The 25,143-nt window shown below is 46.1% G+C and overlaps 1 protein-coding gene across 8 annotated transcripts in view; it reads left to right on the forward strand.

Annotated features, from left to right (window-relative positions):
- Window positions 1-25,143, forward strand: part of MAP4 (microtubule associated protein 4) — a 153,154-nt gene that overhangs the window by 46,025 nt on the left and 81,986 nt on the right. For all 8 annotated transcript variants that reach the window (XM_068933972.1, XM_068933971.1, XM_068933977.1 and 5 more), the window contains 2 exons: window positions 5,358-5,617; window positions 13,041-13,106. In XM_068933972.1, coding sequence (XP_068790073.1) covers window positions 5,377-5,617; window positions 13,041-13,106 — 307 coding nt within the window. In that variant the 5' untranslated portion in view covers window positions 5,358-5,376. The remainder of the gene's footprint in view (window positions 1-5,357; window positions 5,618-13,040; window positions 13,107-25,143) is intronic.

The following is a 25,143-nucleotide window of genomic DNA, read 5'->3' on the forward strand; positions in this document are numbered from 1 at the left end:
GGGGATCTGACAGAATAAAACACACGGCTCTAATAAATCAGGAGATGTATCAGAACATCTCCTTTAAAATATAAATAAAGGCGAGGAGATGTAATTTTTTTTTTCCCTCTTAGGTGCACTGCTTCTGTAAGTAATTTCCCTTTTACTTTTGCTTGAAGGTTGCCCGACGTGTACTTGGTGGGGGAGAAGCAGCAGGCAGCGCCGCTGGGCGCCCGGAGGCCCGGCGCCGGTCACAGCAGGCTGCCCGGCGGCTGCCTTGCCCGGGCCGCCCGCGGCTACCTGTCACCCGGGCTTCTCCGGGGAGAATAACTCCTCGCCTTTGCCAAAAATCGGAGGGAAGTCGGTCCGCATCTCGTGCCAAACGCCGTCGTGCATAAGCAGAAACTGTTCTCTGCTCTGTAGGCTTTCAGGTGTCGCTTTTCGTGGGCTGCGTCTCCTGTCTCCGCTTGCTTATTTTCCCTCTTCTCCGTCTTCAGGCAGGAAGATGCCTGGGATCTGGCTCAGACCCATCGTGACTTTAAGCGCAGAGACTGAGCGCGCCCGCCGGCGCCTTCACTGCAGTGCCGTGAAGGAAGCTACAAAATGGAAATACAAAGTTCAGGAAATAAATTCCTCTCTTCCCTAAATGGGAAGCTAGAGGCAGTGGTTTATGCAAGTAAGCGTTGTTTGCACTGCGCGCGCTCTCCGCCAGCGGCCTGGCCAGACGCCGCTTCGAGTCGCTCCCCGAGGTGCCTGGGAAAGCTCTGCCGGGAGCTGCTGCTCCGGCTGCTGGGCCGCCGATAAGGCGGGCAGCCCCGGGCGTCGCGCCGCGTCTGCGGCTCTCCGAGCCGCTCGGCAGAGCGCGTGTCGACGTGCGTTCACCCAGCGCCTCGTGGATGTCGCCGAACATCAAAGGAGGTGGTGGAAGACCCCGAAGGAGCCCCTTTCGGAAGGGGGGGGCTGCCGTACGGCAAACGGAGCAGAATGACGCTTTTGTGTCTCTCAGTCGAGCTAACCAGAAGATGGCTTTCATTTCCCAGAATGAATAGGTTCCTCGACGGGTACACAAAGACGCTGAACATAAAAAAGAGCAGATGGGGCAGAAGCTGGGTGTAACACTAGTTGCTGCTGGAACAAGGAGCTGTCGGAACAAATCCTGCTGGGGGGGAAAGATCAGTAAATAAGGCAATCTGATTTAGCTGCCGTGGAGTAACGGGAAGATTTCCCGGTACAGGTTGGGGAATGTCCAGCTACGGGAAAAGCTTTTATCCGTCGTACAGCAGTCACCGGAACGGGTAACGGCGCGGCCTGCTCCCCGCAACACCTTCCCTGCGAGCGAAACGCTTCCTCGACCCGGCGCCCTTCGGGGAGACCGGGGCCGTCTGCGAGGCTCCTCCGGGGAGAGAGGCGCTGAAGCGCCCGGGCTGGCGTCGCGCCGCCGCTTCTGATGCTGCCTGCGCCGCTGGGCAGAGCAGGGGCCCCGGGCGCTGCTCGCCACGCTGTCCGCCGCTGAAACCTCAGGCGCTCCCGTCGGCCCCCCCCCCCCGTTATGTTCTTCTAATACACTTGCACAGTTGCATAATGCATGGGGTATTAAGGTATTTCTTGAGGAAGGTTCTTGAATGTCTCCTCTGCAGAGCTAACTTTACTCCAAATGAGTGAAAGTGGGATAGAAGACATCTGTGTCTCTCTGTTTGCCAATACGTGGATATTTTTCAAGTTTTGCTTGAATTTATGCAGTATACTTATTTTCCTTTTTGTCTTAGTTAATTCTAACTCCTGATTCAAACTGGGAGCCTGGGAATCCGGGCAGTTTGGCTGCCCTAACACCAGAGACAGAAAGCAGAAAAACTACTTCTTGTCCAATTTTAGTGTTTTTTTTGTCTGTCCTTTGACTCTGTCCGCGCTGTGGAAGGCTTCTTGTTGCCCGCCTGGAGCTTTGGGTTGGGGTCAGCCAGTTACTTGCTAGCAGCTTTCACACGCCATTAGATATGAAGTCTGTGTTTGCTACAAAAATGCAAAATGGCTTTTATTAGTTACACGTGATATTCTTTTTGCATAGTTTCTGCATTCCTTATGAAGTTAAATATAGACAAGGAAATGTCCTGCTGATAAGTCTGCATAACCTCATTTTTTTCAGAAACTAGATTGCTTTAGCTTCCCAGTTCCCTTATGGGTCTGAAATAGATACATCGTTAATGCTATTTTATGGCAACTGGTGTGCGAAAAAGTGGTACTGCATTAATTAGGACCAAAAAAAGCAAGATGATGTGAATCATCAGTTTCCTGTGATGGAATATTTCTGTAGCAGAGGCCGGCCTGGGTGCGATGAGCCCTGATCCGGCCCTTGGCGCCCCAGCCTGCTTCCTTACCCGCGTCCACGCCACGGCTTCTGCCGTCGCTGGGGCTTTGAAGGCCGTGAGAAAAGGCGACCGAGTATCTCAGTGGAACAAGGACTAAGTAATGTCTAGGCTCAGTACTGCTTACAAACTTGCTCTCGCTGCGGACCGGTGGTGATGGCAGTACGTGTTTCCGTATCGTCTGATGTTGGCTAGAGACGCTGGCTGTGTTTGGGTCACGCAGGGCAGGGGATGCTAAATGTGAAAGGGCGTCTCCATGCAGCAGTTGGGGAAGAGTTTCCATCAGAGTAGGAGGATGGCCATGGCTTGCGGTTCGGGCAGGCCCTAAATTCAGTTGTCAAGAGGAAATGCTGCTAAAAGGCCGCTCCTGTTCTTGAAACCGAAATAATAGAAATGCTTAGTCTGACCTGAACACGTGAAAGCTGTCGGGTGATAACAGCGCAGCGTTTGGACTTTAACCTGCTGCTGGCGACCCTTTGGAGCGGGGTTAAAAAGAGAGCCGATACCTCTTGTGGCTGATCTAGGCACAGGTTTCCCCACTGCCGTTCTAATAAAGTTTCAAGTGCTGCTGTTTAAGCCTTGCTGTGCTGGCGTTGGCGCACAACAAAATGCGAGGCTGCAGAAATGAAGGATCTGTGACACGTGCAGAGCTGGATCCGGCTTGAGCTGTCTCAGCTGCTAATGAATAACGGGGGTCTCACTTTTCCTGTAGCGTTTGTGTTCCCTCCAGCCTCTCGCTTGCTCGTTTTCCCCAAGTCATTAGGTGTTCCCTGGCTGCTTTCTGACCGTGGCCTTCATGCTTGCATTTCCAGGTTGCATCATGAAACAGCTTGTCAAACTTAAGTATGGTGGTTCTTCTCTATGCTAAATGAAGTTTTCAGAGGACAAACTTCTGAAGGGATGAAGCACGTTTGTAGCTTGACATTTTTTGACATAAACTGACCTAAAAGCCATCATTCAACTTTCAAGTTGGCAGCAAGGGGAAGGACATGAGTGAAAAGATGACTGTTCAGTATTGCCCTTCGCTCTTTTGAGAACTGTGGCCGTTGCAAGGATGAAACGGGGAAGCGACCGACTTGCCCGCCGGTGAAGGGTACGGCCGCGCTGCAGCCTGGGGCGCTGTGCGCGATCTGGCTGGAAGTCTGACTTTTATGGTAAATAAAAAAGAATAGTTTTAACTGAATTATTTTCCCTAATATCCTCGCACGCGATTGTGCGAACAACAATGTCAAAGTAATGCCATTGTTCAGGAAGAATGTGAAGTATTGCCTTGTAGAGGCTCGAGGCCGTAGGTATGTGTCCGTGGTCATACACTGCTGACGAAGAATTTCCTGTAGTTCAAGGAGTAGGAGCCTTTGTTTTGGAACAAGCGGAGCTGTGTTCGGCCATGGCCGCGGCAGGCCGTGGCCCTGGGCTGTTGCGTAGTGACCGTTTGGGCCAGACCTTCGTTAACCGATACGCACAAAAATCCATTGTGTGTTCTGGTGGGTGGGCCTGTTCCTCTTCGCGTATGCAGTTCTGTATCGTCGGCTTTATTTCGGTTGTTTTTCCCTGTGCTTGGTGGTTCTTGCCCAATGCAATGGGTATTGGCTGTAAAGCGATTACTCGCTTTGCCAAAGTGGATGAGCGCTTGAGTATCCTGTTCAGATTAATCTGTTGCTGGGACTCTAAACTCTACTACGCTTGCGTGTGCTTTTTGTGTGTTGATTCCAAAATGGGCCTTTCTGCACTGGCTTGCTGGACTCCTAAAAGAGAGTGAATCGTTAATTTAAAGAGAAATTCTCTGCCCAGATTGTGCATCTAATAGTATAACACAGATGAGCATCAAACTGTTTTCCGCTTCTGAACGTGGACCAAAATTAAAGGGAACTGAGTTGTACCAGGAGTCGTAGGGAGGCCGATTTAGATACTTAATGGCCTTTAAAACTTTTGTTTTTCCAGTTTGTATCTGATAATTCTCTGCAGATGGCTAAAGGGTATGAATGGAGCTTTTGATATCTTTATCGTGCATAGAGAGCACTGTCTAAAACTCGGTCTGCAAGAGTTTCAGAAATGCATCTTTGGCCAACCAGAAGCGGTGGGTTTTTCTTCCTTACACAGCTCTGTTCTTTATGTTGTCCTTAAATTCACTTCAGCATTTGGGCACTGTTCCTAATAACTCTTTAAAGGATGAAGTTTGAAGAAATAAATAATTGTTTAGGGATGTATTTCTTTACGGTTCTGCAGAGCTTTTGCTCAAACCAGATGAATTAGTTTAGGTACGCTTTGCGTTCAGTGCCAGGAAGTTAAGTTGAATGCTGGGATATAAATCAGGGAGGAAAGATAGGTATTTTTTGCCTGTCTCTCTCCCCCCCCTTCCCCAAATGTTCCCAATTTATAACATTGTATATAATTTGTACTTGGGTATTTCACTACGTTTTTGCTTCGTGTAAGCATTTGATTTAGCAAGGCTTCACCTCCCAGCACAAATCCCACGGCTGGAACGGGGTGGTTGGTATTAGCAAGGTTTGCTGAGGATACGCGTGCTACAGGACTCTCTCGAAGGGATCAAAAGCAGCCCTGAAGCATACATCAGATTATGTAAAGCCCTAATCTCCATAGGGGAGGCTGGGGGGAGCCCAGCCCCAGAGCTCGGTTCCCTCGCCTCGTTCGTCTCTCTGCGGATATGTAATTAACTCGCAGTTCTGGGGCAAGACAGAAATCAGTGCAAGATTGTGTTTATGCTAGCCATGCACTGCTTGTTTGTTGTTGTTGTTTTCTTCTGATGAAGCATCATGTGAAAACTAATGATTGTGCAGTAAAACCTGACTCAGGAGAACTAGCTTGTTTTTTGCTTCTGTGCTGGTGTGCGGTTTAGGTAAATGTTTGGGAATTACTGAGCGCTAAAGCAAATATTACTTACTGTGGTACAGCACAGGAAGCAAACGCAGTTGCCAGCATCAAACTCCAAGGCAACTTATAAGATCTCTTATTAAAATATATTTTTGTTTCTTTTTCTTCCCCAAATCACTTTTTTAGGTTGCGAAGTTGCTAAAGCATGGCTGACTTGGAGCACAACCTCAGTCTTGCGGATGCTCTGACAGAGCCACCTCCTGAGATTGAGGAAGAAGTGAAAAGGGACTTCATTGCCACTCTGGAAGCGGAGAAATTTGATGATGTGGTTGGAGAAACAGTAGATAAAACAGACTATGTTCCTCTGCTGGACGATGATGATGATGGAAAAGCTGGGAGCCAGGAACCAAAGAGCAAACCCCATGCAGACAGTATTCAGGTGGAACGTAAGTGTCTAATGCACGAGACCAAAAAGCTGCATTGCTTTAGCATCCCAGGGCACTCTTGCTTATTGCAGTATTGCTGGGCCTACTAAAACTAGACTTCTTGGATGTTGCTGGTTTTTTAGTCTAAACACTTATTTTAAGAGCAAAAATTGAGATCAAATTTTCTCTCTTGTGTTTTTGCTTACTTTATGTTCAGTTCTTCAGTCTGCAAAATAAGCTGGCATAACTGCTTTGCAGATGTTATTATTTATGTTAGTGTTTTGTAGGCTGCCTTGGGCTTCTTGGAGAAAGCACTGTCCAAAGTGTGTGAATATTACACTGTTCTCAAATTTATACTGTGCTTTCCATCTCACAATATTAGAACTGCGCTAAATTTGGTAACTGCCACCCCAGGTAATGGCAAAACCAGAGAATCTTTAGGCAGATAAAAGTCAGCATCTTAAGGCCCACACTATTTGTGGGCTTTAGACTTGAAAGCTTTTGTAAAGCTTTCATTTGTCCTCCGATCCAAAGGCCTACTTACTTTCTTGCTGCGTGAACATGGTGGCTGTGTATATACGTAAAGTGTGGAGCTGTCTACTCGATGTTAATATTTACTAGCTCAGTTGACATTTATTAGCGCTAATAACTTTATCTGAAACTACTTAGAGCAAGTAGAGAGAGGCTTAAACAGGTGCTTGCTTCCCTGACTGGGTGGGAAAAAAGGGGGCATGAGATTTGGGGGTCTTTCATAATGTTTCTTTCTCAGTAGGCAATTTAACTTCTTCAGCTCTTCCTGTGTTATTTCCCCAGTGATACCTAGTGGGTTTGTTTTTTGTTTTTGTTTTTGTTTTTTTTTTGGTCCAGGCCCCTGTGCTATGTAAAAGAGGAGACTACTGCCTGCTCCTAGAGAGGCAACTTGGCTGTGTCTTTCAGAATAAAGTCCCCTTGCCTTGATCTTGGGGCTCATCAAGGCTCATAAGTGGGCGGTAGAAAAGAACTGTAATAATCACTCATCTGAACAAACAGGGCCTCCAGAGCTATGGAGTTGGGAATGAATGTACGCAACAGGATTTTCTGGTCTGTTTAAGGCACTTTGCATTGTTCAGAAGTGTGTCAGACGCCCCGTAATACAGAAAAACGTAATTTAGAATTTTTCATGCCAACGGTTTATTAGATTGCAAAAACCAGTAGGAAGGAAGGGGGTCAGGAGATCACAAAACATTGAGTTTTAGTCAGTTCAGATGTATATCATCATATTCAATTAACGGCACCTCTAATGGTGGCATTTTCTATTGTAGCATTGCAGGAGTGGGAGTAACAAAGAAACATGAAAGCTTGTTGATTATTTTGAAACCAAACGCGAAAATATTATTTTCAAACATCCTTGTTCTGTGCGTTACACACTCTGGGAAGTTCTTGTGCTGAGAAGTTTTAGTTACTGCTAAAATCATTATATTGTGTTATATAACATTGTCTTAAAATACAAATTGCTTAAATCGTTGCCTCCCAAAGGGGTGTCCTTTGAGCTTTAGCTTCACAACTCAGGAGGCTGAAGTTATTTGACATACTACAGCAGATACTAGCAAGCTCTTTTAGGTTTGGTTACTAGTTAAAACTTACTAAACTACCGTGGGGGGGAAAAAAAACCCCAACCCTGTCAGTTCCTGTGTGCAGAGCTGAGGCAAAGGCGGTCGCGCGCTAACGAAGGTACCGGTGGGCCGCCCCCTGTTACTCTGCGTCTTTCGGCTTGTTCTAACCTTCTCCCCGCCAACCTCCGCCTTGGGACGCACAGCTCGCTGCTGGCGCGAACGCGGCGGCTGTGCGCGTTCTGCCTCTGCCCTCTTGGTCCGGAGAACGGCCCTTCCCCTTTCTGGGGCTAGCGGGAGAAGAATTAAGAGCATTATCTAAACGTTTGGTAAGATCGGACCGAGACCCTAACTGAAGAAGCAGGAGACCTGCTGGCCTTGGTGGGTGAGACAGCGCGTTGCAGCTTTGCCGCCTAGTCCGAGGAGGCTGAGGCTTGACAAGCTCTGCAGCTTGAAACCGTGTCCCTTTACTGCAGGCCTCTCTTAGCATTTGATCCTGTTATATCTTAATTTGTCTAATCTGTTTTTTCCTGAGGTGGTAGCGATACCTAGTTCTTCTGTGAGTTTTCTTTTTCATGTTTATATCTGTTTTAAAAAACTTCATTAAGCTTAATGAAGTTTTTTTAAGAGCTGCATACTTGCTTTTGTTGAGGCGACAGACTAAATCGGTCTCTTGCGCTGGGTGGCGTGCAGAAAAGCCCGAGCGGGGCGCTAGGTCTTGTTCGCGTGCCGCGCTCCGATTATAACTTGGAGTTGTGGGGAAAGGAGACGGCTGCGTAAAAGGCAGCCGGCGTGCTCCATCCCTGGCCCCGAGTGCAACTGCAAATAGCTTTGCTCTTTCCTGAGGGAGGCGAGCAACTTCCATGCATCAGACTTTCAGCCCCCGCTTGTTAATTTATTCATGTTAAAAGGCACGGATGTGTTCAGACAGCACGATCTCTGCCGCTGAGAGGGCCTTGCCCCAGTCAGGAGAGGTTTAATCGTGTGTCCTGTCAGGTTCTAGCTATTTCATCTCTGCTCAAGGCTTTTGGTTCACTACTTCTCCCCCCACCAAAACCACAAGCCGGATTAGACAAGCTTGGTGATCGCATGGGCCCCGGCATGGGCCCGCGTGAGCCCTGTGAACGCGGGGAGAGGGAGAAGGGGAAGAAGAGATGACGAGTCGTTGTATGCTTACCCAAGAACTCGTTCTGGAGTGAAACCCTAACGAGAGATGGTAAGACCCCCTCCTCTTAAACTGTGCCTTTCTAATGGTCTATGAAAGTCTCGCCGTTTCTGGCCGGACGTGACAGTTCGGCAGGTTCTGGGGTAACCCTCCTAGGACGGTGTGGTCGCTGCCTACTGCCGGAGGCTTGCTTTGGGCAGGGTACCGTGGGCATCCCGTTCTCGGCACCGCCGCCCTTGCGAGGGCTTGGCCCCGCGGTCAGGAGCTCGGGAAATTCGGGGAGGCTGCGGCAGCGCTTTCCAGGCGGGTAGGAAGGCAGCTTTGGCTGGGGTTGGCGTAAGGTGAGGGATACGCCTCCCGAGGTGGGAAGGAAGACGTCTTTGGGTGGGAATGAGTTCCAGCCGAAATAAAAATCCTGTGCGTTAGTAGCTGATTGCAGGTAGCTGTGCTCCTCTGAAACGTTTTCCTCCAAGCGAGGAGCAGCGCCGCAAGAGTGGTGAGAGGGGAAGTTCGTACTTGCCGGTGCTCCGGGGCCGCTTTTTCGAGCGCGCGCGCGGCCACGAGATGGCTCTGCCGGCGCTGCGAGACGTTGCTGGGCGGACAGCGTCCTCCCCGCTGGAGACAAAGCGCGGCCCCGGCGCCGAACCGCCGCGCTTCCCTTCCTGCGGCGGGAGCAAGTGCTCTTCTCGCAGCGGGCTGGGCTGTCGCGGAGGAAAGTTTAAATGTCTCCTGGAGCTTAGGCCTGAGGATGGGGGGTGTGCCACGTGCCCCCACGTTTCAGAGGGATTCGAAAAAATCCCTCAGCAAATGACGCTGGATGCTTGTTTCCCCTCCCATGTTAAATGCCCGCTCGCCCAGAGCCTGGGAAAACCTCTTTGGTTAGCGTGATTCCTAGGTGGGCCTTTCGTGCAAGCGCGAGCCTTGAGCGTGAGCTGAGCGCGCAAGGTCTTTCACCTGCTGGTGGCCTTGGCTGAGGGTTTCTGTCAGGCACTTGGTGACCAAATCGTAAGAGCCGCTTGGAGAGCCCCGGGTGATGCCCGGCCGCTGCGGACCAGCCCCTCCGCCCGGCGGCTCGAGCCGCGGGGCTCTTGCAGCCTGGGGCCTCCGTTCGGTGGCGGTGTCTGTGCAGAGCTGCCTGGGTCCTCCATTCGTTCCCTTAACCGCCCGATGTACCCCTGCTTCCCTAAGGAAGGACACAGCAAAGCGTCCTTGAAACGTTTCTTCCACGTTATATGACATAAAGTGGTGACGTTAGTCTAGTTGTTATAGTTCATAAAGCAAAACTAGAGTTGTTTTAGCTCAGTGGTTTCTTTATATTGGTTTAGCATCGTTCAGGTAATATTTGTACTCAATTATAGAGGTTGATTTGGGGTTCTCCAGCATCTAGTCATCTTAAACTTAATCCTGTAACTAATGCTCCCAGCCTCAGCTTCCCGTGTCGGAATGAGCAGTGCGAAGGTGGGGGCGAGGGGCTTGCTGAAAATTCATCTGGCAGCAGTCTGGCAGGGATTTTTTTTTCCCCCCTGTTCTTGTGCCTTAAGACGCCTGGCCCAGCTCGGTGGCCGTGCTGCTGTTAGTGGCACCTGATGGTACACGCCTGCCGCTGAAAGCCCTGGAAACGCACCGTCAAGCAAGCCTTGGCTTACACGTAGACCTGCGTTCTCTTGCATGCCACGGGGCAAGCAAAGTCCTGGGCTCTTTCTCCTTTAATTCTGTGGCTCTGGGAGATGATGAGCGTGGCCGCTCTCCAGAAGCGGTTTTGGAAGGGGCTGTTTAAACGTACGCGTTGAAGTAGTCGACGCTGCTCGTGTGGCGTTTCCAGCTAGCTACGACAGTATGGCACGCTGTTTGTCCACGCTCTTGTTCACGCTCTTTCTTGTCTAAGCTCTGGGACCATGTTGCCATCAATCTAGCGTCGACCAAGACTGCCCACGCAACTGTGTGGACAATAAAACAAGTAAGTTGACTCTGGTCCACAACTTGGTCCTACCTGGCTTGCTTAGAGCTCCTTCTCCCGGCACGTCCCACGGCTACTGCAGCGCGGCCTGCAGATATGGTGGTGAAAAGGTGCTCGACGGGGATTACGCTTGCGTATGTGCTATGTCAAGTCACCGCTGGAGATTAGTGGTTTTTTTTATATTGGCACTGTCCGTTTGCTTGAGATTATCGGTTTAGCAAATGCGGCCTTAAATTTGTTTATATAAAAACAATCCTTTGATCCACTGGCCAGATGCAAACAGTATCTTGTGATTCTCATGAGGATCACGTAGTTGCAACATCTTGACGTGGTTTTGTTTATAAACAACTTAAAACATGAGGGAAGGAGACCTGAGCCTGAAGACTACTGGGTGCTTTCACATTTTTTTACTCCAGCTACCTAAAAGTCAGTTGCGCCGAAGGAGCTAAGCTTGAGAGCGACAAAACTAAAACTAATGCCCGGTGAGGTTGTTCCCAAGGCAGTGCACATTGGGTTTGAGCTGACTTGCTGGAAGCTTGCCTTAGCAAGCTTGCCTTAGCTCTTACCATAGCATTTGATAGGCCTGGTTGATATTTTGGGTGGATGTTTTGTTTTTTGGGGTGATTTTTTTTTTGCAGAGCCCTTGGTAGGGGAGGGCAGGGAAGTCCCGATTCTTCTTTTTGATGAAAGACAGCGGCTGGGATCACTTGCTGCCTGGGAAATCAGTCTCTAAACGAAACTTTTCCTGCAGCTGAAGGGTTTATTTTCTGAGTAGCTGAAGGACACTTGCCTGCCAGAAGGCCCACTCAGAGGCTGGGCACAGCACGATGCTCTTCTGGAGCACCCACGAGCCAGTAATTGCAAACGCTGCCGGCACAGGCTGGCAAAGTAATGCTTTTACAACCAGAAGCAAGTGCTAAAAGCTTGCACTCAGAGGCACGGGTGCCTTTGGAGGATTTAACCATATTTGTGATCGACCTGAGTCCGTCCACGCAGAATGGATACGGCGTGAAGAGCAGGGCGGTGTTGTCTGTGCAGGTGTAACGCTCAGATCTGAGTGAAGTTGACAGCCACGTGATCGTTTTGTCCAGTTTGGAAGAGAATTTGCTTTCAAGTTTTTCTCTGCAGTTTAAGCTCCTGAAGAAAGGGGACTCTGGGTGTGGGTGGTGGTAGGGGTGGTATTGTTTCTCCCTCCTCCTCCTCCTAATCAGAAGATATTTGGCATAGTTAGTGTGGCTGCGGTTCAGAGAAGACTTTTCTGACACCTCAGTTCTGGTGGCAGCATCAGCTGACTTCCATAAACTGGTGTTATGACACCCGTTTGAGTGCGGCTTAAGTAAACCAGTAGGTCTGGCACTTACGCTAAGCAAGCTTCCTTGCTGTTGACGGGGAGCATACTGCAGGACCGGCTGGACTTCTCCATGCATTTCCTCAGCGATCTCCTCGTGTGAATGGTTACCCCCAGGACACCCCGCGTACCTCTGGCAAGCCATGATGCAGCGTTAGACAAACCCTGAACGCGCTCTGCCTGGCAGCAGGTTGCCAGGTCTTGGCTAAGGCTCTGCTGCTGCTGTAGTGAATCCCAGATCTCCTGGAGACTGACGGCAGGAGGAGCTGGTGCGTTGAACTGCCAAGAAGCAGGTCCAGGCATTCCTGAACTATTTTCAGCTACTTGAAGGCGATGTAGGTGTATGTTTTCCTATAAGCTGTCTGGCAAGTTCATGTTGCGTTTTCATAAAACATCACGATAATCCACTGAAGCAACTGGAAAGACTTCCTTTTGCTTTACTGAGAGCAGGTTTAAGTGCTCAAGTACTGTGACTAAAGTACACTGGTACCATAGTTCTGTCTTAAAATGGCTCGAGTTCAGAGGCGGGACGGTAAGGACCTGACGCCCGGTGACTGGACTGCCTGATTTCCCCAAGTCTGCCTAGTGAAGGGAAAAGGGAAAATGTGCACAGCTGAGAAGTGGAACCAGCAGTATTTTAGTCCCTAGAACTTTGCCTGAATGTCCTGTGCTTGTCCCCAAAATGGGTATGATGTCAAAAGTAGACATATGTCACTGGGTTAAAAAATTTGCTGTAATGAAAAGGCAGTAGCTTCTGAAGGGTACTCGCAGTGACTGGAGGCCCTGGTTATCTCTGCGTATGCTCCATCTGTAGCAACGCTGTGTTCAGAAGTCAGACACAAGCATCTTCTATAGTACATCTTATGCTGCGATTGCAAGCTTTTGGTTGAAGCAGCCTTTTTTCTTTTTTTTTTTTTTGCTATAAGTACTTATATGCAGCTTAGCATAGACTTTTTTTTTTTCCCCCCTCTCCAAACCATGAGTGTAAACCTAAGGTGCCGTAGAATATCACCTAAAGGAAATCCAGGGTCGCAGTGCTGGCCTGTAAGATGGCATGTTTGGAATGATGGTATGAATTGTTAAAGAAGCTTCTGGTTGTTCTGCCTTGGGTCTCTCCTGAGGGACTAGAGTCTCCTCGCGATTGAAACGCTCTCACTCTGGGGTTCTGAGTTGCACTGGCTCAGGGAGATGTGGGTAGCTTAATTCTTTCCAAAACAGTTGGAGGAGGAAGGTCTGAGTTCATGTATCATGTCGACGGAAGAAATGGTAAGAATTAACCCATCCATATCTGTGTTTGGTAACGTTATTCATCCTTACAATGGTTTTAAACTGTTGATTAGGATTAATTTCATCCAAATACTAACGTTGTCTGTGATTTGTTGCAGATACTTCAGCTTCCGGGCCAACCGTCGTAGAAAATGGTGACCATGGAATAGAAAATGACCGTACAGGTAAGTGTTTAATATCTGAATGAAACATGGTAAAACTCGATGTTTGTCCACGGAGCAGTAAACCTGCCATGTGAGCGTTACTGTGATCAGACGCGTTCTTCTGACTTAGTGTATTCCTCTGTGGAGAGTGTTTTTTTTTTTTAATTATCTCTTTGAAGAATTTGAATAAAAAATTGCATTCTCCTCTCTGTTTGAAATTTTTTATATGCCTAAGCCCCTTCTGAAGACGTTGTATACTCTATCTGCGGTTGATTTTTTGGGAAGGTAACATCTAGGGCACTGATACCTAAGGGAGTTTCCAATGAGTTTATAGTATTCCTAGCTGAGCTCTGCCCTAGCACTTGAGTATGACTTCCCCTGTTCCCAGGGAGGCTGACGGTGATGTTTGCTCTTTAAGCCCACCACCTTTTGATGCAGTGCCTTTTTTTTTTTTTTTTGTTCACTGCTACTTAGATGTTAGTGAAGTTACACTGGCTGCTCTGGTTATTCTGCAGCTCCTCTTGTGTACTTTTCCATCTCCCTCTACCCCAAACTATCCTCTCTAGATCTCTCCTAATATTTGCTTTAGCAATGTACTGTCAAAGCTGGAAAAAGGTTCGCAAGACCTCAATTTCAACGGTATTAGGACAGCTTTGTCTGCAAGACACGTGTCGCGATTTAAGTGAACTTATATTTAAAACTTGTGGGGAATCTGCAAAACATTCATCTATCAGCCTAGCATACACAGAAGTTGGTTGTCTTTTGACAGCTATATTTAATGACACATGCTGATTGCCTTTTCTGAGAATTCCTTCCTGTGCGTTGGGTTTCCAACCAAATTCCAGCTGAAAAGTGAAGATGAGCAGCACAGACCTCTCTGAGACCACAGTTTCCTTTCGTGGTGAGAGGGGGTGGGCTTTGATTGGCAGGGCCCTTTGTAGCATCTTTATTTTGCTGAGGAGAAGATATTCAGAGCTGATTGTCACCCTGGCATTGCTAAGAGCTATTTGTTTGGTCTTTCTCATGACCCCCAATTCAGCTTTAGCAGTCTGGATCGTTGCTAAGATTAAGTTGGGATTTTCCCAGCACTGGCATCCCTACTAGTCCATAGGTGCAGCCCCAAGAAAACACAATCTAGGATAGTGGGGAGAAGCATGAAGGTGGGAGACAAGGACAAGCAAAAGCAATTTTTACTGGAATTGTATTTAGAGGGTGAGCAGGTATTCATGTTCTTGTTGAGGATGCAAATTTAAAAAGTGATCTTAGTACTTTAACTTGCCATTGTAAATCCAGTCAATTACAAAAAGATAGGCAGGTTTTTTTTTTTTTTAGTATAAAACTGAAATTAAGGATGCTTCTGAACCTCCCTGAAGATACATCCTCTCTTTTAAGTACATATAACTAAATAGGTAGAATAGATGGAAATAAAATCAGACTTATGCTCCAGGTATGACTAATTGAATGCATTGGGAGTTTTTATTGAACTTTTGGGTTGTGTTTAAAAAAAGAAAAAAGTTATCTACTTAGTACTAGCCTCCTGGAGGTTTAACTCTTCAGATGCTAAATGCTAGCAACTTTGATCAAAGATACTTTTATGTGTCTGAAGCTTCTTAATTTATTAATAAATGTTCCATCTTTGTGGGGTAGACTTGGATTTTTTCTCTTGTTAAAAGCTGTCTAAAAGTGACATCAAAGTAGCTGAAATGGTCTGTTACAAGATAGTCACAAGCATCAAGTTAATTAGGGTTTTGAGAATAACGGAAGATTTATACGACGTGACTATTTCATGGGCTCGTCTCCCCTCCCGCCTTCCCCCTGGAATACTTGCAGTATCGATGCTCGTACAATTGAGACTAAGGGGTGAATGCTTATTTGGGATCAGACGATGGCTGTTTTCTTTCCGAGGCTTGGAGTGGGTTGAAGAGCAGTCAACAAGCTGTGGAAAGGCAGGGAAACTGTTCCAGGGCAGGTGACAGACTTCAGTAAGGCCCAGCTCCACGTTTCCTAGGCAGTGCTGCCTAAATCTTGTCTCTGGCCCTATGCCATCCTCTGTTCTTGGCTGGGTTGTTTCTTTTCACCTGGATTTCTTCCATAGTCTCCTTCGGCTCTCCTGTAGCCGAAACGATCCTTACAGAGGTGCAGCGTGGGGCAGCGCAGAAGCAGGAAAGCAGAGGCTGAGAGGACGAAGGAGGCGATGCTGGTGCAAGGTGGCCCTCTTGCCAGAAGGAGGTGCGTTAGGAGCTGCGGAGGGAGCTTTTAAAAGCAGTGCTGTTTTTGAGTTAGATTCAGAAACAGACTTTGGGAGAAGTATTTGGGAACGATGTAGTGCAGCTCTCTGTGAATACAAATGTCTGCTTGACCCTCTGGCCTAGGTCCCAGGAAACATTGCTGCACCCTCTTTGTCACCTGGCAAATGAGATGGTGACATGTTGATGTTCATTACTTGCACCAGGTATCTGCAGCTACTGTTGCATGTGTATGCCGAGGTTAGGATTAGTCAGGGCTGAGATCTTGGCATGATTTGGCAACCTTTGCTACAGAGGAACTGGACGCCCCAGTGCAAAATATTGCTAATGTAGTAGATGAGTAAATCCAAAGCTAATGCAACTCAGTGGCAAAAACCTATGTTAACTTTTAGCAGAGAGGTATTTAAGCAATTTTTATAGGGATATGTGTAATTCAGTATTTCAGAATCTAAAGCGAAATTGTGAAAGGTTGACTTTACCTTGACTGCTACTTACTTGAGGACTCAAAGCTTAGGACTGTGAGGTCTTAACTCTTTGCGTTCTTTTGCTTCTATTGCCAGTGAGAGACGGACAATTTCTTTAAAGGCTTCGGTGCTTGGCAGGGCTGCCCCTTATGTGGCAATTGCTTTTTTTTTTTTTGTTTGTTCAGGGGGTTGGGGAGGAGGGATGTTTTTTGAGGATTTGGGAGCTACAGACCAGGAGCTCTGACTTTGGTACTCAGCACGCAGACTGAAAACATCTCTGTTTATCCTTATGGCGAAGGACAGAATTAACTTAAGAGGAACAGTTGGTGCAGCGTTTAGATGGAAGATGCGCTTGTCTCTTGAAACTCTTTCAACAGGATGAGTGAGGGTGTGGATGAGGGTGAAACTGTCGATGCTTGTAATCATCGATGGCACGTGGGTACTGAATGGGGAACTGTCTGCTAACTTCCCTGATGCAAAAGTTTGAGGATGCCTACTAAATATATGCATAACTTTCAAACCATGCAAAGTTTAAAACTCCTTATTGCAGGATATTTGCCTAGAGTACGAAGGAATTAAATAAGGCAAATTTTTGGAAGAAGTTTATCCACAGATGAATGTGGATACCTGTCATTCCAAAATCCTATTCATTACGTTGCTGGAAGGTGAGAAGTAACTTAGGAAAGTATTGCCACTCTGTTTATACTTTCCCTAGATGGAGTTTTTCTCCAAGCCAGCCTGGCTGTCATTCTCTCATCTGAGATCAGGTCACAAAAACAGTTTGTCACTATTTTCAATGCAAACTATGCTTTTAAGTAACATCCTGAGCTGCTGTTCTCCTAATAGCAATTTGTCCCTAATCTTGATTTATCACAGCTAATTTTTGCATGTGGCGCAGTTGCCATGCATAGCATGACTAGTGATTATTTCAGACTCCTGTCAAAACAAAATTTCCTGTGTCTCTAATCTGGCTTTTGGCAAATCTCCTGGCTGCACTAAATGAAGTACTGCTTGTTGTGCAGTGTGCTACCTGAATGTTCATGTTTACTAATGACTTGCGCTTTCTTGCCCCTTTCCCTCTCCCTTATCCCTCTCCTACTTCTTTTCCTCTCTTCTATTTTCTCCTCCTAGAAGCCTAGACTGTCTCCTAACACTGGGGCTGCCACTGATACAAGACCAGTGTACTTTTCTACCTGCCATTACACTTCTAAAATCTTCAGCATTTTACAGACCTCTTGCTTTACGTCCTTGGAGTTACGCGTAGAAGAAACCAAAGGGTAGCTCGATGTCGGCCGATCAGCCCTCCTCCTCCTCCCTCTCTGCTCTGCAGTGCTTGTTGAAACCTTCCTTCCTTTGTGTAAGCACAAACGTGCATGACTGTTTTTAACTGCACTATCTCAGCACTCTCACTGTTCTTTTTTTTGATCACAACTACAGCTCCATTTTTACTTCAAGTGCTTTTAAAATTAATTTAAATCCTTTTCCATGGAGGTTTAATGCAAAAGGTTTGATGTGAAATTTAAAGCTGTGCTTTCATAGCGGATGGGTCCACCATGACTGCAGCTCCTCTCCCACCTCCCCTGACTGCCCACAGCCTTTTAGCAAAACCCCCAGTTTCACCTGCCTTTCTCCTTGCTGCTTTGAAACCTTCTTATTTAAGGTTTTATCTTTAATAATGGTGTCATCTTTGAAACGGATGTTTCCACTTCATAGCATTTACTATGCAGACTTTAATGTGGTTATTCCTAATCTGTCTTTTACTGAGGTATGAGCAGAGTTTTCGGTTTGAGGGATGGGTTGCAGGGTTCAAGTACTTGCCATCAGCCTGGCTACTGCCTGGGAACGTAGAGGAAAAACCAGCACCCCCCAACTCCCTGCCTCAGTGTGCTTGCTTGGGTATCGTACGGCTTACTGCCAACCGTGGAAGAGAGGAAAGTTTGCCTTTCTTCATACCTTTACCTTCAGCGTTTTGGGGTGAAGTTCTATTCGTCATCAAAAAGCATGAGGCTCCCTACCCCGCTCCATATCTGACTGAGAGGAAAACCAAAGGTCTGTGACCCAATGTATACTGAAATAATTATGACATAGTTCCAGCAACATGGGAAGAAACGTGCCTCTTCTAACCTTAAACTGAACTACGAGAGGTCGATAACTCCATTGCATCCCTGCCGTCCCCAGAAAGATGCAAAGCTGCACTCTTTCCAAATACAAAAGTATTAGTTACTACCATTGAACAGATAAAATTGCAGAAGAAGGAAATAATTTGAGAGAGACTACACTTTAAAATAATATTCTAGATGAAGCAAGTTCAGGCTGGATTTGTGTAGACTAGTGAATGTTTTCTTTGAGCATAGTGGTGGTGTTCAGCTGAAATAACTGTGTTGGAGACGCAAAAGTACAGGTTTTATTTGAAGCAAAATCCAGTCAGAGGTAGGATGTGATTCTCCAAACTGCAAAAAGCTAGCATCTTAAGACCTTGACTTGTGTAAAAAAAAGATGCAAGACTTGTAAAGAGAGTAGCTTGCAGCTGGATACTCCTTGTACCCCGCTACTACCTATGACGATGTTAAGGTATTGGTCTACTAATGATTTACTAGTAGAGTAAGTGGAAACACCTGGAATGAATACCACTGCTAACTCCGCCTCAAGGTTTTCTTTGAAGATCTCCCTCAAATAGTGACCTGTCCAACCTCTCTTTTTTGATCGGAGACCTCATCTGCTCCCCACCCAGGGTGATAGAATCCCGAGGTGCTGCGGTGGATTGTGTGTAATCAGCCTGTTCAGTGATGTGCATCAGAACTTGAGGCTTTTGTTCTCTAATTTGATGGGAATTTACTGCTTTACCCACTGTTCAAAGCCTCATTAGTGTGTAGCTGACATCCTTGTGATGCCATTTTGCTGAGTTCTGAGCAAGTGACACTGCTAGCTGCTTCTCCGTGATGGATATGGCTCGCTTCCTGATGAAACGCTATCGCCCACACACAATCAATGGCCAAAAAGCTGTGGTTTTCTTATTCTAGTCCGCACTTGTAGAATTGACAGAGCCATCATGTAAATTTTGGGTCTCAAAGGCTGCTGCTCTTCAGATACTGACTGAAATACAAAAATGTCCGTTTGCCACCGGACTAGAATAAGAATGGTCATTGGGATTCAAGTGATAATGGCAAATATGCCTGTGATGGAACGCCTTTTCTAGTGGCCTCTTTTTGTTGAGGTCCTGGCACTATGTATGGTAGCATGTAGCCAACATGGCTTTATAGGCCGGGCCAAACTCGGACCAGACTTGCTGGCTTTCCTGCAGACTTGCTTCGCTGTACAGAGCAAATTACTTCTTGCATCGTAACCAAAAGGTGAGACAAAAGCAATCAGATGCGAAGCAAGGAGAGATGTTTGGTTTCTTTATTCTTGTTCCCATTAAGTGCTTTCCACTGACCTTTTTCTTGGTGTCTGTTGCCAGAACAAAGGATTTTTTTTTTTTTTAAAAGGTCTCTTTGTGGCACTTTTCTTTTTAATCTAGTTGATTCTGGAATAAGACAGCATTACCGCTAGTTTGGAGGGATTTGAACTGGGTGACACAAGTTATTCTTTCTTGCCTATTGCCTTAAGTGAACTTAACTATTTGTGCCCTAAAGGTAAAGAGTAGATAATAAATTGTAGAGAGAAATTTTTGAGAGTAAATAAGAGTTTTCAGCATAGCTGAAAGCCAAGCTTCCTTGCCTTCCCCTCCAAATGCCTTATTTTACTGAAATATAACAATGTTTTAAAGTATTGGTAAGAGGGAAATTCCCAGCACTTGCAGCAGTTGGCTGGGTCATCTTGTCTTGCCAGGTGGGGCAGAGGAGTCAAGGGAAACTCTGCTGGAACAACCTCATAAAACCAAGAGTTCCCAGTTGAATGACATCGGGCTTGACATCTATTGGCACCCCGGTATCTCAAACAGAGCCAAGCAAAGCTTGCTGGTGAACAGGGGTGATCCTGGGGCTCCAGTCACTGCTCACAGGAGTCAATCATCCCGTTATGCTACCACAAGACCAAAACTAATTTTTTAAAATCTTTTCCCAAATTTTAATCCCCGTTCTTTTAAGTGTTGTTCTACAAATTTGAATATAAGATAGAGAGAGGAAGAGAGCTGGTGGTTGATGTGAGTTTGTGATAGTCTTCCTTACAGGGACTCTTACCCAAAGCTCTGTGGTGTCGTGCTTTTCTGCAGTAGAAATGCAACCTGCTTGTCCTGGGAGGCTGGTGTGTTTTGCAGGACGGATGTGGGGTAGGGGGGGAGAAATGTAATCTTGATGGGTAAATGCAGAGAGTTGCATCTTTTGTCACTCACAGAAAACGTGTCTGCATCTTGCTGAAAACTCAGTGCAATAAATTAATATGAATAAGAAAATGTGAAAATGAAAAGCATTTTCTTAAGAAAGGCAAGAAGCTACCAAATGTGCTACTTTGTCTAAATCTCTTGTACGATCCATACTTCTGTCCAATTTTTGGAGATAATATGGAGTCTTTACACACTATTCTATGTCTTTATTGTGCTTAGAAGCTTGTCTGTTGTGATTTCTGATTTTTTCTTTTTTCATTGACTCCAACTGCTTTGTATGATGTGAAGCTGTGTATGACTTTGAATAAATCACCCTAATAAACATGTCAAACTAACCTCTCAATAGTTGTACTGTGATGAGAATCCTCTGGGACTGTGCTGCTTGTTCATGGTTGATACCTGTAGCTATCTGCATGCCCTTGCTTAACCATGCTTACGTATTCCCAAAGAGGGTAAATGCCCTGAACTGGAGTAACTTGCTAATTGGACAGCTATTGTAAAACATGTCCATCAGTTTGATTTGCACAATAAAACTGAGAAGCTTTGAGTGAGCCATGTGATTAAGTTGTTTTGGGGGTGGGAGGGGAAGAGTGAAAGGAAGGAAAGTGTCTCTTCCATTGTGCTGGAGAAACAAAGTGACATGGGGATGGATGAGATGAATGCTTGTTTCCTTGTGTTGGACCTACAAGGTACTTAAAATCTGCACGTGAAAACTAGCTAATAAATAATGTCTAGTGCTTGTGGTAGTGTAACAGATGCACATCTTATGACTTAAGATGCCTAGTTTTGGAAGGATTCACAGAAAAATGACATATCTCTAGGAATGGTAGTCTACATGTAACGATATTTCTGTGCATTGCAGTGCATGTGATGGATGCATTTAACGGCCGTCTCAGCAGAGGTTCAGTATTTGCTATTTGTTCTTTATCCAACCCCCTTTTAAGGTGCTAGTGCCCAAATTTTAAAAGAAAAAAGTCATTCCTTAGGTTTAGCACCTTGAAAATAGGACGTTTAAAACTGCAATTTTCTTATTAAAGCTATTTCTCCTCTTTTACCTATCTACATATTTCATGTTCGGTGTGAACTCTCATTTATGATGGCTTTTCATATCTCTCTGGACTTCCCAGGAGAGCTGTTCGGGCTTTCCAGAATGGGTCTGCACCCAACCATATTCTCTAAAGGAGAGTTAATATCGTCTGCTGCTTCAGTCTAAAAAAACTAGCAAACTGAATAATTCAAAAGGCTTATTTATTTCTGTAAACCGGCATGACTAAGAGGCTTGTGTGTGTGTTTGATCTTTTGGGGTAATTATATTTAGGACTGAAATGAGTGGAGGAAGGTAAAAGTGGGTGTCTCAACAAAGCTGACTTGCTACTGTGGGGGGACACGATTTGGAGGCCGTTAAGCTTCTGCGCTGGCAGGGATCCAGCGTGGAAGAGGGAGGCACACACCAGGGGCTGGTTTCCCTCCTTACCCCTGGAGGGTAAGCACACAAAATGCAAGTTTTGTGCTTTCCAGTGTGCACCTTTGCCTGGGACTCGAGAGGCGTTCATGTCCCTTTTAAGCTAAAGACCCTCCCCAGCTTTCTAGCACTGGTGAAGGAGCTGAGAGTAATAGTTGACGGTCTCAATTTCTGAACTCAAAAGGCTTGAGACTTTCCAGATATTGAAGCATTTATAAACACTGGCAACACAGGAGACGTCAGCGTAAATTTTGTTCAGCGCAGTTTTTTGTTTTAAAAAACCCTATCGCTCTGAAGAGCCTCTTCCAGATGTACTGGTCTGGGATAAGATCTGTAATTGTGGAGGAGCAGAGTACTCGGTGGAGTGTCATGCAAGGAAAAGAAGTCACTGTGTGCTCCTATGGCACTGAAAGATGACTCATGAGATCACCAGGCATAGATCTGTTGCTTCAGTATGTGCTGTATTAATACAGCTCTTTTGTATTGCCTAACTGCATGCTAGTTTAACGTACCTGGCCCATATGCGAGTCCTTATAAACTGAGAAGTTGTATTGTGAGCTGCCTAGCGAGAGTTCTTGAAGTACAGATAAAACCAAGCTGCTGCGAAATGTGAAAATATTCAGGCCTGTGCTAAAAATACTGCATTTAAGAAGTTTCAGTCCTTGGATCTCTCTTATTCTTCCACACCTAACTGGGTTGAAAATTCATGCTTTATGTGAAAGTGATGTAGATCTGTGCTGACTGCATGAAGGATCAGTTCTCAAAAGACAACGGTTTTTGCTACTGACTTTTCTAAATCCTTATTTCTATTAGGACTTCTGTATTTCTCAAAAATATTCAGCATATGGGTTTCATCTGAACCCCGTTTCAGTTGAAATGACTGTGTGACTACTGTAGAATGACTTCTTTGAGAAATCCTAATTTTTGGAGGACTAAATAGGGGAGATGTATTTGTGTGGAGGAGGAGCCAGTGTGCTACTAATACAATTTTCTCCTTTAAAGATTTATTTTTAGCATAAAGACGTGCAAGTGTTGAGATGTACTTCTGAGGCTTTAGGGTTTTCAACCTTTTCGTAAAAGCTAGCTAGGACCACCAATGACTGCCACCTTGACTTCAACAACTCGGGCCAGTCCTTACTCAGTAAGTTCCACACCAGGCCAATAACTTTAGCCGTAAATATCTGGTCTTGATTTCTTTCATCATGTGAAGGTTTTAAATCTTTCATATTCTTGGATTAAGTTCTGTATAATTCCTATCAGAAATACTCTTTCTTATTTAAAAAAAAAAAAAAAAAAAAGGCTTACTGCCTCACTTCTGTTTCAAATTCAATCAACTTTAAAGCAGTAAGAGGTACACTATGAAAAATTCACTTCCAGTGTAAGTAGCTGTGTGATGATGAACTCACCTCACCTTTATTTAGAGGATATCCAAGTGTTGAATTCTCAGATGAACATCAACATCTTTTCGGTGGACAAGGAACAAGTTAGTCTACAAGTTGGTCTGTTCGTGATATCTTTGTTAGGCGCTGGTACACAGTTTAATTCGTACAATGATTTCTGGATCCAGAGCCTAGAAGTGTGTCTTGATACCTTGCAGAAGTTGCTGCCTTTCCAGCGTCGGACTGGCACAGGAGAGGGGCTTTAGAGACAAATTCTAAAAGCTTATTTGGCCTTATGTGAAATAAATTGCAAATTCGTCTGAGCCATAAAACTCATGTCTGTGCTGATGCCTACACCTTTGCTTCATCTAGTGATCCAGCAATAAAGTAGATGTTCTCTTGTCAACTTTCCCAAAACGCAGGCGTTTCTTTGTAATCCAGATGCCTTTCATGGGCAGCTATGTTCAGATTTCTCATCTGCTTGTTCTATGCATATGTATGCATTAAAATAAATAGAAATAAAAAACTTATTTCAGGGTCGGACTGTTAAAAATTTAAGTTCCCTATGCTGTAACTGTGAGTCTGAACACACCTTGAGATTTCGATTCTAAACCCAAAGCAATTCTCACGTGAGGTCTTAAAGAATCGGGTAAGCGCGGCCGCGGGCCGGCTGCCTGGCAAGCTGCAGCGCTCCGTCTTCCCGAAGGGCTCGTAGAAGCGCCTACGCCTGTGGAGCGTCTTCCCGTACGGGGTGTTATTTGAGCAGCTGGGCGCTTTCTTACGGAAATACTGGTGCAAACAAGGTAGTGTTTTATCTACAGAGAAACTCTTTTATGTATGTTGTAGATATTGCATATTTTCTCTGAAAAACTTCCTGGATCTCACTTAAGCGTAACTGATGGTCTTGGCACTGTGATAAAAGTTAGTGGGTGAGGTTTTTTTTGTTTTTGTTTTTTTTTTTTGTAATTTTAAAACAACAACTTCATTGAGAAAAGTTAAACACAGTATGGTAGGAAGTTACTCTTTGCTAAAGCTTTCAGATCTCACTCCTGCCTCTGTCCTGAACACGGGGTAGAAGCATGATGTTTCTCGTGCATGTTCTTGCCACCGCCTTTTTGGAATCTCTGCCCCAATATCTTTATTCCTTCTTGCAATAGTCTTCTGGTTAATATTTCACCAAGCTAAACTTTAACTCTTTCCCAAATGCAGTAGTAAGGGAATAAACAGATACCGCTGGGAACAGATGTTTTGGGCTGGGTGGGAAGCCGTACCCCGTCAGTGATGAGAGGTAGCTTTTGAGCAAGAGGGAGGGCAGGCGAGGAAGGGGGTAGTCTTTAACTTTTAACTAGGTAAAGCTGCCGTGTAAACATTATGTGAGCTGAAGCATCCACTCCGCCTAACGTGCACTGGGTTAGAGGAGGCTGATGTTAGGGAGTGACGGTCCTACCTGCCTCGGATCGTGACCCTGCTTGGTGCAGCTGGGTGGGTTTCTTGCTCACCCCTGCTCCTCCAAGTGATGAGAAGCCCTCCGACACCACGTGAAGTCATTCAACAAGCATCAAAAACATAGAGCGGGAGTGTCTCAGCCGGCGTGGTAGCCTGGTGCTGTACTGCGTCCCCCAGGGCTGCTGGAGTCGGCGAACTGCCGTGTTGTTAGCGGGCAGCTACTTCCCGCAGCGTGTGACGTTCGCTCAGTGTTGCCCAGCGGCGTGGGGCGCCCCGCTCCTTTACGCTTGCGGACCGTGGGGCGCCCGCTGTGAAGCGGCGCGTGGGGCGCGTGGTAACGCTCTCCTGGCACGGGCTGTCGGTGGGGTTTTGGTTTGTTTGGTTTGTTTTTAGTTGAGATGACATATCTCGTGGCAAAGTTGGTGTGGTTGGTTCCTCGCTGGTGCAATCGCTAATACTTGAAGGAAATGGAACGTGGATGAGATAACTCTTAGGCTGGCGGACTTTCGGCGATGACTAGAGGCTGAAGTTCAGCCTGCTGCCATGGAAATCCTCTGCCCTTTTACATATGTTAAATGACATGTTGGAGAAGATTTTCTTTCTGGGTGGTAGTCTTGTTTGCTGCCTGTATCAAATCGGCTTAAGCAGTTGTGTAACGAGCCCTGTTATTTGCAGGAAAGTGGAGCAGGTCGGCCCCGCTGCAGCCCTCGGAGGAGAGGCTGCGCTCCCCGGCCGGGCAG

Source organism: Struthio camelus, chromosome 2 (genome assembly GCF_040807025.1).
Source record: "Struthio camelus isolate bStrCam1 chromosome 2, bStrCam1.hap1, whole genome shotgun sequence".
NCBI lineage: Eukaryota > Metazoa > Chordata > Aves > Struthioniformes > Struthionidae > Struthio > Struthio camelus.